The following is a 15,193-nucleotide window of genomic DNA, read 5'->3' as shown; positions in this document are numbered from 1 at the left end:
TTATGCCAGTGTCTAAGTGCTTCCACACTCACTTGCCAATATGAAAACCACAGCAGTCCTGCTAACTGCATGTTCAGGTGGAAAGCCCCTTTCTCTTTCTCCTCCGTTCACATCAGGTGTCTTCCCCTAAACTCTGGGAAAGATGAATTCAAGGGAAAGCACGTGGATGGAAGGAAGACTGGAACCACCCCGCCGGAAGCTGATCCAGTGCACACTGAGAGTTCGGTAAGGAGTGGGTAACTCATGGTGCCGGTGGGGACTTTTCCAGGGGTCAGGAAAAAGCTCCCCTCCTGTGCTGTCGACAGCTCCTGGGCTTTACGGTCTTCTCTCAGGGAACTTCCAGATCGTCCTCAACCTTTCCTTTTTGCTGGCATAGGATAAATTCAAAAGGAAGCCTTTTGTCCTAGCACGCAGCTTTCTCTCACCTCTGACATGTCTTCTCTTGCCTGTCTCTTTAGGTACGCTTTGATGGTGTGGGTGGTCTCTCTCACCACATTTCAGCCTTGAAGGAGATGGTCCTGTTTCCACTGCTTTACCCAGAATTCTTTGAGAGATTCCAAATCCGGCCCCCCAGGTAACAGAGAGTGCACTGCAACTGCAGAGCTAACTGTTACGATATGCTTTCTAACATAAAAAGTATTCTTCTTCTTTCTCTTTTGTTTTTGTTTTGGGGGGGCTTTCTTTCGGAGGGGCAGTATCTCACGACGTAATAGTTAGCTTTATGTGTTCTTGGCCAACAAAGCTTAACTCGCAGGATGCTGAAACGTGACTTTTAATCCTTCCCCTTCCACACCTTTAAAGGCATTGCAGATCTTCAGATGTTTGGCTTCTTTGTTCATAGGAATTCTCTTTTCCAGCTGATGTTTTCAGCAGGGTGTGGAGACACAGAAGACCTTTTCTGGTCTCCCAGCTTCAGGCTTCCTCCGCAGCAGTTGCCCACAGGTTCTGGGAGGCACAGTCTAAGAGCTTCAAGCTTTTGCAAGGAGAAAGACAGGCTTTCCTCTCAAATCTTGCCTCTTAGGAACACTTGCACCTCTTTGGACTTTCCTCGCACTGCAGCTCTTGCTGCTGTCGAACATGGGAAGCGTTTTGCTTAGGAGGGAAGGCTGCTTTGCTTCTGCTACGGCGGTTGTCACAGGCACTTTTCCATGTTTCTGTTGGGGCTACATAAATCTCTCTTCTTCATGTTGCAGAGGCTGTCTGTTCTATGGCCCACCAGGCACTGGAAAGACACTGGTGGCTCGAGCGCTCGCAAACGAATGTAGGCAGGGAGACAAGCAAATAGCGTTCTTCATGAGAAAAGGTGCCGACTGCCTCAGTCAATGGGTAGGAGAATCCGAGCGACAGCTGCGCTCATTATTTCAGCAGGTATGGAAGCAATGCGCAACAGGCTGGGTCAGAGTTGGACCTCTACTTTTCCGCGGAGGATGTCTTCCAGGAGAACTTGGCCTCTTGGGCAGTTTGGCAGGGTCTCCTGTTGAAAAGGGAACATCAGTGTTTCCTTTTCCCTTGCCGTCCTGCTTTGCCTGAGGGGCAGGAAATCTTGCAGATGCTGGGTCCAGCACAGTGTCTGTGCCTTTGCAGCCATAATGTTTACGCTGCCTTTTCTCGCTGAGTAGTGCCGTGTTTCACATACGGCAATACGCCTGCACCTGTACTTCTCTTCCAGGCCTATGAGATGCGGCCTTCGATTATTTTCTTCGATGAGATCGATGGTCTCGCCCCTGCGCGCTCCAGTCGCCAAGACCAGATTCACAGGTACTTCCTCTTTCTTCCATTTCCACGTAATCCGCTTCATCACCCACTTCCCTGTATATGACACACACACACACACACACACACACACACACACACTCTGAACTCCTCGAGTACAATGACAGAGAGCTTCATAGGATTTTAAAGACAAGAGTCGAAATCAGGTCACTAAGCTTGGTGTCCGGACAAGGTCTCTCTCGAGACCTTGCTGCAGTTTTTCTGTCTTACCATGAGTCCTTTTGCTAATCAGCAGCTCTGTACTAAACCAGGGAATCCAAAGAACATTTTTTTGTTAGTTCTCTTGTCACAACGCTCCTGGCACTTATGGATGGCTTAGACAGCAGAGGAGAGATCGTGGTCATTGGAGCCACCAACAGGCCAGACTCCCTGGATCCTGCTTTACGAAGGCCTGGACCCTTTGACAGGGAGCTCCTTTTCACCCGGCCAAACAAAGAGGTAGGCTGTTCAGTCAACCTTCCTGCTGCTGGGGCAAAGCCTTGCTTGACAAGAAAACCAGGTTACCACAGAGCATCTCCGAGAGTGAGGAAGGAAAGAAGTGGTATACGTGCTGCACACCTGCCCGTTCTTCCTTCCCCAGGTGCTTGCTCTTTGCTTAGTTAGCGAGTCCACCTAGGCACTTGCCTTCTGAAGTTGCCTCCTTGTTCTCAGTTCTCCACTTGGGAAAGCTTTTGGGGAAAACTTGGGCGTTTGTGTGTGGTGGTGGTGTGTGGGGGGGTGGGGGTACCGTGCGTTGTTTGCTTTGTTTTTGAGAAAGAGGTTTCCGAGAAAGCAACACGTAATCCTCTGGGCTGTAGGCTCGCAAAGAGATTTTCCAGATCCACACGAGAGACTGGAGCCCTAAGCCACCGGACGCGCTGCTTGATGAGCTTGCTGAGAAATGCGTCGGTAAGATGAAAAACATACCCAGTTCCCGCCTGTGCCTGGGTCCTGACAGTGTCTGAACTTGTGCCAGGCAGTACCCAAGCTCTCGTGCCTTCCCTCAGAATTCACCCGTGGGCCAGGCGGCATGACTTGTTCGTTGCTGTCAGAGTGGGATGCTTCCGTCTGCTTCCCTTTCTTTGTCTCTCAGAACACAGAAGGGTCCATGGTCTGGGGGGCATCTTCCTCAGGAGCTAAGTCTGGCTCAGAGGCCACTTCCAGTGCACAGGCTGTAGGGCACTGTGCCTCCCATAATGCAAGTTCCCCATCACGGATCTCCTGTGCAGGGCAGGAAGTCTTCTTCCACTGCCCATGAAACTCTTCCCCTTTGCAGCACATGCAAAGACTTGGGGGGCATCCCTTTGCAAAGCCTGTCCAGGACTCCCTTCTGGTGCCTGAGACTGACATACCTTTTGATTCTGCTCTTGTTGGTTAGGATACTGTGGGGCTGACATTCAGTCCCTCTGCGCTGAAGCTGCCCTCTGCGCTTTGCATCGACGCTATCCCCAGATCTACACAAGCAGTCAGAAGCTGCAGATCGATGTTGCTGCCATTGAAATCACAGCAACAGACTTTCTCGTGGCTATGCGGAAGACTGCACCAGCTTCACAGAGGGCTGTGGCTTCCCCTGGACAACCACTGTCACCCATTTCCAAGCCACTGCTTCAGAACACGCTGGAGAGGCTCCTAAAAGGCGTGCAGAGGGTGTTTCCCCACGCAGCGCTTGCACTCAAGAAGGACCGACAGCCAGGTGGGCCCATAACATTCCCTGCCGTAGAACTCTCCCAAAGCAAACAGTGCTAGTTTGTGCAACAACAGGAAGAAACCTTTCAGTCAGGGTGAGGTGAAATTGAGCGGTAGAGAGGGGAGAGCTGGGAACTCCTCCCACTTCACCGTAGAGAACTGTGTGTTCTCCACTCAAGCATCGCGTTTCTGAAGGTTGTCAGCATCAGCTTGCCTGTTTCCAAGGAGGAAAGGAGCTTTCACCGCTAGCAAAACATAGCTTGCGCAAAGACACTGAGGAGAGCTTTGTAGAGACTGAAGGCTTCGGAAATGGCATTCTGTGTGTGCCCCTCCGATGAAGAAATACAAGGCCCGGGGTTTCGGCTCTCCCTTAGAAGCTGTCTTAGCGCGAGAGAGGGTTGCAGACTCTTTGGGAAAGTTAACAAGCCTCTCTCGCCTTCTCATGGTACCAATCATTTCTTAGAAAATGCCTGCATGGACAGTGATGAGGAGTCACCTTCTGGTCTTGAAGATGAGCCGTTTCATCCACGGCCTGGCCAGCAAGAGCATACCTTCCTTAGCTGTAGCAGGTAACTGTCCGAGTCCTTTGACTGAAATTCTTCTGATTGCTGGGGCTTTCCAAACTGTCGTGGCGCTTGCAAGTGGGAAGGGTGTTAGATCAGGGAGGAAAGAAGAGTTAGTCCAGCGTGTTTTTGTATCAAAAACTGCAAGAAGGAAGCACAGAGGTGCTACTAGGTGCTACAGCTGTAAGAAAGCGAGTAGCTCCAGCCGATCATACTGAAGGAGTCAGCCTCCTTTTCCTCCACCAAAGACATCCACAGGCATGCTGATTAGGGCACGCGGATTTCATGCATGCTGTCTCTTGACTGATCACTTTCTTTGCAAACTTCTTGTGTTGCAGTTATGCTCCTAGCAATGCTTGTTGCCAGCCAGCATGTCACAGGCCCAGGTTCTTAATTGCTGGAGAGCCCGGATACGGGCAAAGTTCTCACCTGGCGCCTGCACTAATACACGCGCTGGAGAGGTTTCCGGTTCATGTGCTGGACCTGCCCGCTCTCTTTGCTTGCAGCACCTCACCCGAAGAAAGATGCACACAGGTACGTCTTCTCTCTGCAATCTCACAGGTTTGAATAGACTCAGGGAAAGCAGGCAGGCTTCCTGGCGTTAATGGAGGTGGCCTGGCTTTCCTCCGCTTTCTGTGGCGTTCATTTTGCGCCCAAAGACCACTTTTCTTGTACGCTGAACAACAGAGAAGGAGGACGTTGTGCATGGGCATCTTTTCCATTCCAAGTTAAACGGTAAGGACGTTGCTAGCAGCTCAGGGAGCTCCAAGATGCTCTTGACAAACCCCTCTTTGTGGCAAGAGCTGCTGCTGATGACAGTGGGCCCTCCCGAGTTGCTTCCCTCGCCTCTTCGGACTCTGTAGCTCCCAGGAGGTGCCTCTGCATCAGCCTGACTGCACGTCGGGCCCTTTCTCTAGCCTCCTTCGTTATAATACTGAAATGCAACCCAGGTCTGGGGGCAAAGAAAAGCGTTTCTTTTCTCTCATCACACCACAGGGAAGAGATGAGAATACGCTTGCCGGTAACTATGAGCATTCTTTGTCGTTGGGTAATTATTGACAGCACAGAGCAAGCAATCTGGTCTGAAGGATCCCCTGGCTATGAGACGGCCAGCTGTGAGCGAGAGAGCCTTTCCGACCGGCTGAACGTTGCTTGCCTCTTATGCGCTGAACTTTGAAATTCAGAACGATAGCCAGGCTGCTTTCACAGGCTCTGCGCTCACCATTTCACGCAGGCCCATGTGTGTTTTGCCTGTGCTCCACTCTGGCTGGGATACAACTGGAAACCGAGTGGTGTAGCAGCGGCCACAGGCTAATGTGGGACCCTGCTGAACGGCTGGGTCTGCTTTTTCAAGCACACTGCCACTCACACCGAGCGACGAGGCTCTGGGGAAGTTACCTGACATCTAAGCAGTTGGGAAATCAGGCACAGACCGAGGTCTGCCTCTGGCTGTGTAGCCACGTCCAAGGATCTGGGTCCAGGCAGAAACGTTACCTTGTTCTTGGTGGCTGCTTTGGACACTTTGTCTTTGTGCCCTCTGATTTGGGAGGCAATTTTGACTGATACACTGTTGTTCATTAGTAGCCTCTGCTACCTGGTTCAGCAGCCTTCTCCCAAACTTCCTTTCTACTAGTTGATCTGGGAAGCCCAGCGGACAGCACCGAGCATCATTTATATTCCACATATCCATGCCTGGTGGGAGGCTGCTGGAGTCACCTTGAGAGCTACGCTCACAACATTACTAGAGCACATTCCAGCATATGCTCCAGTGCTGTTGCTCGCTACATCGGATGTCTGCCATGCAGATCTCCCGGAAGAGGTATTTCTCTCACTGCTTTTCCAGCTTTTGTCAGTCACATGTTCACTGGAACCTAGCGTCGCTTCAGGGAGCTTTAATCCTAGAAGTGTTCCCTAAAGAAGGTGCCCTAAATCGCCCGGCAGACCCACGCCTTTAAGGCCAAGAAGCAAACATGTTCTAGTCTCTCCCTTCTTCAAAGCATTCCTCAGCTTCACTCAGAAAGGGATTGATCTTTTGGGAGCAGAACACTAATCTGGACGAAAGGGGGGTGTGGGGGGGGCAGCCTTATGGCTGCACTGCCTTTTCTCCTCCCACCTCAGGTACAAGCATTGTTTTCTGAGATTTATGGAGAAGTTTTCAATGTCCAGTCACCTAGCGAGGAGGAAGGCAGAAAGTTTTTTGAGGACTTGCTTGTCCAGCAAGCTGCTAAGCCTGCGGTGCCACCAAAGAAAGCAGGTGAGGCTATTCTACAAACACAGCTTTGCTGTGTGTAGCTTAGCAGCCATTCGGCATGTGCTTTGGCAATAGATTTCCTGGCATGAATGTTCACTCTGCTTGCGTCCGAGTACCATCACTTGGCTAACCTTTTCTGGTTGACCGAAGCTTGTCAGGCACTGGAAGTCCGGCTTGTGCCATTACCACCTGAGCCTCGACTGCTGACAGAGGGGGAAGAGAGGCAGCTTGAGGAGCAAGGGGATGAGACACGGCCAGCGGTGCCTGGAGATTCCAGTACACCCCTCTCTGCTGGCAAGTTCCTTTCCTCTTCTTTCCTTTCTTTTTTTCCCCCTCCCTATTTTGGATAAGGTGCCAGTGACGTTGATATCTTCCCTCTTGTCATGGCATACCCGGATTTGGTGATGCCGGCGGCTTTATGCCAGAGGCATTCCATTTCCAAATTAGGCTTGGCATGTGAGGTCAGTCCCCAGGATGTTCACTCAGCATGCTTATGAAATGAAGCCTGGCCACAGAGCTTGGTTCACCCTGTAAAACACTGGCCTCGATGGCCCTGGAACGGCTAAATCCCCAAATGCAATGTGTTGTTTAGATCAACTGCTGAACACTCCACCAGTTCATACTGTAATAGGAAACGGTTGGGATTTTTCCTTTGCTTTTGCTTCCTTTTCCTCTTCCTCTCCCTCTTGCCTTCCTGCCCACCACCCCCAAGCCAAGTAATCGCTGACTGTCGGTGAGGCTTTTGGCAACCTCTGCCTTTGGAACGGAGGGGAAGGAGAGCTTGTCTCCAGAGGCTTTTCTGCTTCTCAGCTCTTTTAGTTCCCGTGAGAAGAGAGGAAGCCACCTGAGCTTACGAGCTTGCTTTGCACTCGTGCCCGCGGTCTACGGGCTGCTCTGTGCACAGACGCTTGCAGGGGATTCTTCTGGGCGTCAAATTTGTTCTTGTGTTTTTCAATTCTAATAGCAAGTCGATCCCCTTCACTTGCTGCCTGCCCTCTCTCCCTCGACACACGTGTGTAGTGAGCCAGCACAGTGGTACCTCAGTCCCTCTCGCCATTTTCCTTGTGCACCAAGTAAGATGACGATGCTAGAGTTTGAAGACTGAACTGCTTGGGTAATGCTCTGGCTTGCTTTTTCTATTATGTCTGTGCAGCTGCCTGCAGACAAAAGCGAAGGAGGAGCACATCACCCTCAGAGAGCCTAGCAGAGAAGAGGCGGAAATGTTCACCGCGTGCTGAGACGGAGGCCAGCATCTGTCTCTGGGTAGGTTGCAGCTCACTGACCTTCCTCTGCTTCCCTCTCTGCTGCCAACCCTTGAGCTCTCTGTTCTGCCAGCGGAACTGCAGGCATGGGCAACATTCAGCTAACGGGGAGGCAGAAGCACCTGAGGAGGCTCCCCTGCCAGCTGGCAGCCCTCTTTCTAGAGAGGCTCTGTGGCCTCTCTTCAAAGGATGCACTTCACAGGGCCCTGCACTGCGGCCACAGAAACTCATCCAAGACAAGAGGGGCTTTGCTGTGGCAGCCGCCGGCCTTTACTAGAAAACGGGCCATGGCAGTTCCCGCTCTTCTCAGAGAAGTTCACCGGCAGTTAGGATCGTGGAGGTGATAGCCTGAGGAGCAACACAATGCTAGCTGAAACTGAAGCCTTGCTTCTTCTCCCAAGTAGGACAAAGGAGCTCATTTCCTCCAGGGAACTCTCCTGCGATATTCAGTCAGTTCTTGGACGTGTCACTCCTTTTGTATTTAGTGATACAAGAAAGGAGAATGTGAGCTGTGGTGCTGTGCCTCAACGCATCGAGAGCCTATCCAGAAGATCTCATGCTAATGTAAGCTTGAACGGTCTCTCGTTTTCCTTCAGCACCTGCTGAATGTCGCTGGCAAGGCAACAAGGGACTGCAACATCCGCCACCTTGAAAAACTACACCTGGTGCTCAGCCAGTGCGTTTACCGCCATCGGCAAGACGATGACAAAACGCGGTTAATAGAGGTACTTTGTGTACACAGCATTTCCTGTCACTGTTCTGCTCTTCTTCCGTGTGCCCTGTGGATATCCTGCTTATTCACTACTCAGCTCTTTCCTGCTTCGGAGTCTGGGTTACACACGAATTGCTGACATCTGTCAGGAAGGTACTGGGCACCATCAGGCACGCCCAGCCTTGAGGCAGCTGAGATAGGCAGCTGAGATAGGTCTTGAGATTCAAGGGCCACAAACCCATTTCTCTCTTCCACACTGGAGAAAGCGCGAGGACGGGTGCTCTGCTCTGGTTGTGCCCCTGGGCGAGTATTTGGAGTCAGGGAGGCCATGTCCTGCAAACGGCCCTTCTCCTCTCGTCTGAGGGCTGCTTTTAGCTTGGGAAGGGAATTTCTGGCTGTTCTCTGAGGGCTTCTGAGCTGCCTGGAGAAGCAGACGTTTCCAGGGAATGGCCCCAGCGGCACCTTTGGAGGACCTTTCGCAGCGGCTAGTTGGTGTGGCTTCTCAGCAGCAATCTCCCTCTTCCCACTTCTTAAAAGCCCTGCTGATACTAATTCATACTGGCTTGCTCTCCTGCTCTGTTTAGCACACCTGAGGATAACTTTAAAGCTAGAGCTGATAAAAGACATTGCGATGGGTAGAGCACGTGTGCTTCCTAAGTAGCGCCAACCAACCAACACTTGTAGGCATCTACAGAGCCTCTTGTTTTATATAAAGCAGCCAGCTACCGGATTTTTATGGTTCTATTCCAGCTTATAGCAAGTTAGCCTTTGTTCAGCTGGTGATTATTATTTGGCTTTGTCTTTTTTTTAGGAGATGAAGGAAGAGATTGAAAACTTCTCCCGTGCTCAGTAACAGGAAAGGTGCTCCCACTCTGCCACTCTTTGTCGTTATTTGCTGTTTTGTCATCCGGGCATAATTCAATTCAGTAAAGAGAGCTTGTACATCTAATAGAAGCATATCCATGTGTATATATAACATATATAGCTCGACTATATTAATAAAGCTCATATAAATCCTTTCAAGCGGTCTTGCTGGCTATTTCTTGATGTTGTTGTTCCATGCACACTGTGCATAATACGTACATGATCTGTTGCGAGCGGTGTGTTCAGCCTTCCTTTCCCGCGTGCCTTGCCTTAAAGTCTCGTGCCTGGCATTTTTAGGAGACCAACGGTTGTCAGTGCCTTTGGACCTACACACATCTGGACGTCTTCCAAGTAATCGCAGTGCCTCTCCCAACAGAAAGCAACAGAGAGCTTGATCATCTTTGGCCAAACGGTGACGGGCGGTATTTCTGGCGTCACCTGTGCTACTGTCTATTCCCTTGTCTATTAGGCAACCTTGCAAGGCAGCTCAGAGGTTATTATTCTTTGGATCTGCTCGCGCCTCTGGGGATTCTCAGAGAATGAAAACAAACCTCCAGGAAGCGTTGTGGAGGAAAACTTTTTCCCCAGACAGTGGCCTTTTGGCTGGGCTCAGGGCGCCCCGCGCCCGGGCACCTCTCAGGCCGCCGTGCTGCCTGCTGCCCACCCCCACCGCCGCCGGCAGCTCTCCTCTGCCCGCCCGATAGGCACCACTCAGCGCTCACGCACTCTCCAGCCGAGCCGAGCCGAGCCGAGCCGCGGCACGCCAGCCCCTGGCTCCCCGGCGCCCACTCCCGCCCGCCCCGGACCCGCCCCGCCCCGACGCGATTCCCAGCGCCGCCGGCAGCTGCGCTCCACACCGGGAACTGTCCTCGCGGCGGGAAGCGCCCCTGAGCCCTGCTGAGGCTGCGAGTCTGCCCGGCTGCCCCCGCACCCCTGCATCCGCCGCACCTGCTCGTGCTCTCGGCTCCGCGCAGCGGCCCCGCGCCCGACGTCTCACCGCCCGGCGCCGGTGCTCTCCGCCGCCACTGCGCCGCCTCGCCTTGCTGCTGCGCTGCTCCGGCCCAGGGCGCTGCTGTTCCCCAGAGCCCCAGAGCCCTCCTGCTCGTTGCCTCCCGATGCCCGCCCACCACAGGCTCAGCACCTTTGCTATCAATGCTCCTCTACGCACACGCACATGAACACGAGCCGTGCACGTGCACCCTATCACTGTTCGGACCCGCTCACGTCGCGGCAGGTTCCACACACCTGCCGCTGCGCACGAGGCCTGTCCCAGCGCCCTGCCCGCCCCTGGCACCTCCCTTCCTGTTATTCCAGAGATATTATTATGTACGTGTTCATAATCTCTTGAGATCAGTGTGTTCGCTGCATTGCTTTAAAGTCTTGTGTCTGGCACTGCAGCACAAGAAGTCAGCTTGGAGCAATGGTAACTCCTGCATCTTGGGGAGGAGAGCATGCACAGGTCCTTGAGAAGGAAGAGTTCCAACGCATGTGCCTGCAAAATGATTTTTCTTTTTCTTTTCCTGCCTTTGATGCTCTGGAAGTGAGTATGCCACAACAGCTTCTTCCACATCTGGCCCTGCCTTGCTGACAGCCTGCTCCAGTTGCTGGCTGCAGCAGAGACTTGGCACGGCCAGACAAAACAAGCCCTGCTGCTGCTGCTGCTGCTGCTGCTGCCTCAGCCAAGAGGGTTTCCTTTCTCTGCAGTCCATCCTCACCGCCGGTGGGACCAAGGGAGGGCATTTCCGTCTGCTGGCCTGCAAGAAACTTCTCATGCTTACAGTGCAGCCTCTCAGCAGTAAGGGCCACCAGCGAGCGGCACCAGCAGCTCAGAAGCCTGGGAGATCGCTTCTTCCATCTTCCCTAGCAAAACTTCCCTGCAGCCTTGGGACGTGTTTACCACTCACACAAAGTCCACCTCATTTTTGACTTGGCTGTCCAGATCCCCCTTTGATTGGTGCCACTCATCGCGGTGTCCTTGCAGGCAGTGGGCAGTGCCGTGGAGTTCCTGCGCTGCTGCCCGCCAGCCGGCTCCGCTGAGCTCCCCCAGGCAGGGCCAAGTTACTCTCCTGCAGGAGCTGACTGCAATTTGCTAAGATCCCATGCACCAGTGTGCTGTGGGAATCTGACGGACAGATGGACGGCTCACTTTTGCCTGGCACTCAGGCAAAGTCTCCATGGTCCTCTCAGGACTCCCTTTGGCTCCTGCATCTGCAGAGCTTTGGGAATACCCCTGAGCAGACAAACTCTGCTGTGAGCACTGTGGCTCTGCAGATTTCACACGGGCCAACCAGGACAGTCCTTGCCGGCTATTCAGGAGCAATGAACTGCTCTCAGGAACAGCGCTGGCTGGTATTGAAATGGGTGTAACCGCTGCACACTCTCTGCCTGGACTCTCCACAGACACTGGGGAGCCGATGAAATAGATAACCTGGGCGTGCCTGGAAACCAATTGGTGCCTCTCCTTTCACTTCCCGCCGCTGCGCTGCAGCCTGCCATTCCCTGGTGAACCCATAGCGTCCAACTGGCTGCCAGGTGACATGTGCCCACGACTCACCAGCAAGTGTCAACACACATGCTGGTGCGCCAGAGGAGGTTGAGGGAAGCGCTGCTTTTGGTGCACAGTTCCTGCTCCACCCTCTTCTCCATGCCCACTTGCTCCTTCCCACTGCAGAGCATCTGCAGCTCGCAGAGCCTCAGCCAGTGCTTCAGGCAGAAAGTCCTGCCTCCTCTGCAGAGAGCAACAGCAGAGGCTGACTGCGCAGCTGCTTTCTTGGGGCCATGCTGGGAATCCCCCGGCAGAGTTTCAGGAATGGAGGCCAGAGTCCACAGTGGGAGAAATCAGCCCCAGTCACCGCCCCCGTGGGGCAGGAGGTTTGGGCGGCTGCTGTGGGGCAGGGGGAAAGAGAAGGCTGGGGCTCCCTGGGGTGCAGGGGCCAAGTCTCCCCCGGCTTGGCCATGTGGCCCCAAAGCATGCTGGGAAGCGGCTCCCACGGGCCCAGGCCTGGTGCGGCTGTGCTGAGGCCCCGACACCCGGAGGGGGCTGCCTTCCTGGGATCCGTGGGCTTGCCCGTAAGTTGTCTTTTTCTTTTTGGTTTTGATTTTCCCAGGCTTTGACACCGTCTGGAGACATTCATGGTAGATTTGCCTTTACACAGTTTTCAGGGTGAGAGGGCAAACTCCTCTGCTCCTTCACTAGGCCCTGCCATCTCCATGCCTGTGACCTAGTGAAGCAAGAGCTAGGACTTGGCCCTTCCTCCCCAGAGGCTGAGTGAGTGCAGTCCCAGTCTTCCTCTTATTCATTCAGTCGCTCACTTAGGCTTTCCTTCCTCAGCAGAGCCTCTGCTTGCGAGCAGCTGTAGCCTCGCAACCCCAATTTGGGGACATCACATCGTGGGAGTGGCATGCTTGAGGTGATTCCCAGCCTGGGGAAGCCCTCCTTGGCACCCCGTGTCCCCTGGCACCTTTGGGGAGCGGGCGGTGAGGAGGGGCCAGCTCTCGTTACTCTTGCAAGGGCCAACCTTAGCAGCGCCTGTTGGTCAAGGAGTCCCTGCAGCCCCTCTGTGACATGGGCCGGGGCATCATGCAGCGCATTGCAGCAACAGTTGCCTCCTCCGCATATGGCCCCGGAGAGCCTGAGCTGAGCCCAGGTGCTTGGGGCTGCTCTCGCTTGGGGCTCTGCCCTACCCTGCCCCGCTCTGCTCTGCTCTCGAGGAGCAGCTGCGCCGTGAGCAGGAGAAGGCGAGAGGAGGCGGTGGGACAGCGCGAGACGCTGTTTGGAGGACCGCTTCCCAAGAGGTCGTTGGAGAGGAGCGGTTTGTCCTGTTGGCAAGAGCTATTTGGACTAACTCGGTAAGCTGGGAATTCCCTCTGTGCCCGTAGGGACGTCCTTGGTGCTGCTGGAAATTACTGGCCTCGGGAGCCCTCCATAATATGGCACTGTTGCCATATTGCAGAGCTTGCCCGTTTAGAATCTTTGTTCCCTAGCAGCGCCTCCACCCCCGTGTTAGTATTCCCTTGTTGGCTGCGGTCAGAGGACCTTTGGGCCTTGTGCCAGTAACTGTCTCCTCCTTTGCCGCTGCCATACTTGTGCTCCTTGGTGTTGAGTCAACCTGCTCTGACAGGAGTGTTTTGGAGGTAGACAGCCACGGCTATGGCTCTCCGAGTCCTCTTTGAGGACTGAGAAGAGGAGGAATTTACCTTGTCCTCTTCAGCAGTTTTCTTTGCCTGAGAAATGTCTTCTCAAGCAAAGAACTTCTCTTGCATGCTTACAAAAGTTGACATGGGCTTCATATTGCTGTTTGATCTCAGGTCCCGCGGAAGAAGGGACTTCAGGCAGGCTGAGGGAATGCTTGCACAAGAAGTCAAAACGTCTTTACCGTACTCTTTTTCAGTAAGTAATGTATTCCACACAGCACGATGATGCCATTGCACTTTTCACTCAGCTCAAAGAACTTCCTCCAAAGCGTACCGTGGTCTAAAAGAACCTGAATCTTTGCTCCCTTTAGGCACGCTACAGCGTGAGAGAAAGGAAGCCCGCTGAACGCTATCAAGCTCCACTGGAAAGTAGGTTATGGGCACAGTTTCTCGGAAGGGCTAGTTGCTTGTGCACAACGGGGATAGAAGATGTTAGAGGAAAATGTAGGTACACACAGCGCAATCAGAATTTGTATCTCGGTTCTGTAATTGTAGGGCCATCACAGGCCAGTGGACACCAAGAAGGGGAAGCTGGCCAAGATGCTCACCGGGAGTATGACCTTCGGCCCAGGAACACTGCTGTTCAGTATCAAGAGCCTTTGCAACGTGGGTTACGTGCACCGTTTGTCAGAAGGGCTGATTCCTTGTGCTTCGGGGTGGGGGGGGGTACATGCTCTTGAATGAGATGTGCATACGCAGAGACAAACAAGAAATTATGCCTTGGTACTATAATTCTAGTGTCCTCAGAAGACGATGAAGAGCCAGAAGAGGATGATGGCAAGGATACTCCAAAGCCATCTGACCTCAGGCAAACAGCTGAAGACACTCAAGCCCCACTGGAAGGTAGGCTATATGCGGAGCCTCTCTGAAGGGCTAATTTCTTGTGTGCAAGTGGGATAGAGGTTGTGGAATGAAAAGCTGTACGCACACAGACAAATAAGAAGTTCTATCTAGGTCCTTTAATTATAGGGGCAACACAAGAAGGTGAAGGCCGAGAAGGGGAAGATGGCAAAGATCCCTGCAAGAGGTATAACCTTCGACGCAGGAAGACTGTCGTATACTTCCAGGATCCACTGGGAAGTAGGTTCCATGCACAGTTTTTCGGAAGAGCTGATTTCTTGTGTATAGTGGGCTAGAAGCTGCTGAACGAAAAGACATATCCCCTTGCCCCAGCACACACACACACACACACACAGAGAGAGAGAGAGAGAGAGAGAGAGAGTGAGAGTGCTTTCATTTAAATTCCTTGCCTTCATTCTGCAGGGAAAACTCTCCCTTTGTGATTGAGATGCCTGTAGCCTGTGCACCTTGCAGTTCTTGGCCGGTGTGCGTGCTCACTGCTGCTTTTCATTTCTTCAGGCCCATCTTCTCCTGTCAAGCAAAGGGCTGCATCTACCCGTGCTTGGTCACGAAGCCTGTGCTGCAAAAGAACAAACCGGTTGGTGTATGGATAGTGACAGTTCTCAGGGATCCATAGTGGTGCCACTCCCATCACTGAGTAATGCCCCAAAAGATTTTAAGATTCATGGTCATGAAGAGAAAATCGCAGCACTGTAGCTGTGACAGCTGGAGAGTCTAGAGGGAGCAAGGCTTTTCCTTTGGGAAGAAAGATAACTTTCATGAGCCAACAGCTTTTAAAAAGGCAGGATTTGGGGGCCAGCGATGAGATGATTGAGGATGTCCCGGCTGCGATTGGGTATCTGCAATTCCTCTGTTCTACACTTGAAGCCAGAATCCCCTTCCACAAACTGTCATTAGACAGTTTCATCGTGAAGTACAAAACTGTCCACCTGCCCTTCTTCACGCTTGGATAGTGAACGCCAATATTTGACAGTTTGGGAAGCTTATGCCAGTGTCTAAGTGCTTCCACACTCACTTGCCAATATGAAAACCACAGCAGTCCTGCTAA

At 53.0% G+C, this 15,193-nt stretch overlaps 1 protein-coding gene across 1 annotated transcript; it reads left to right on the top strand.

Annotated features, from left to right (window-relative positions):
- Positions 1–69: 69 nt before the first annotated feature.
- Positions 70–15,098, top strand: LOC134141441 (ATPase family AAA domain-containing protein 2-like). The gene is made up of 17 exons (XM_062577674.1): positions 70–225; positions 459–574; positions 1,194–1,368; positions 1,670–1,758; positions 2,052–2,211; positions 2,571–2,661; positions 3,131–3,445; positions 3,881–4,007; positions 4,352–4,535; positions 5,635–5,820; positions 6,120–6,255; positions 6,403–6,546; positions 7,406–7,515; positions 8,111–8,239; positions 13,780–13,906; positions 14,023–14,127; positions 15,013–15,098. The coding sequence occupies exons 1-17, from the start codon at positions 70–72 to the stop codon at positions 15,096–15,098; spliced, it is 2,436 nt and encodes an 811-aa protein (XP_062433658.1).
- Positions 15,099–15,193: the final 95 nt, after the last annotated feature.

This window comes from Rhea pennata, chromosome 5, assembly GCF_028389875.1.
Source record: "Rhea pennata isolate bPtePen1 chromosome 5, bPtePen1.pri, whole genome shotgun sequence".
NCBI lineage: Eukaryota > Metazoa > Chordata > Aves > Rheiformes > Rheidae > Rhea > Rhea pennata.
Note: the sequence above shows the minus strand (reverse complement) of the source record. Positions and strands in the feature narration are given on the sequence as shown.

Bases quoted from the DNA above. Each gene is read 5' to 3' on its own strand.
- LOC134141441 (XM_062577674.1), top strand. From the start codon at position 70: ATGTTCAGGTGGAAAGCCCCTTTCTCTTTCTCCTCCGTTCACATCAGG. The intron at 3,446-3,880 runs GTGGGCCCATAA...TCTCGCCTTCTC, and splicing joins CAAGAAGGACCGACAGCCAG to ATGGTACCAATCATTTCTTA. The intron at 8,240-13,779 runs GTACTTTGTGTA...CTGTAATTGTAG, and splicing joins ACAAAACGCGGTTAATAGAG to GGCCATCACAGGCCAGTGGA.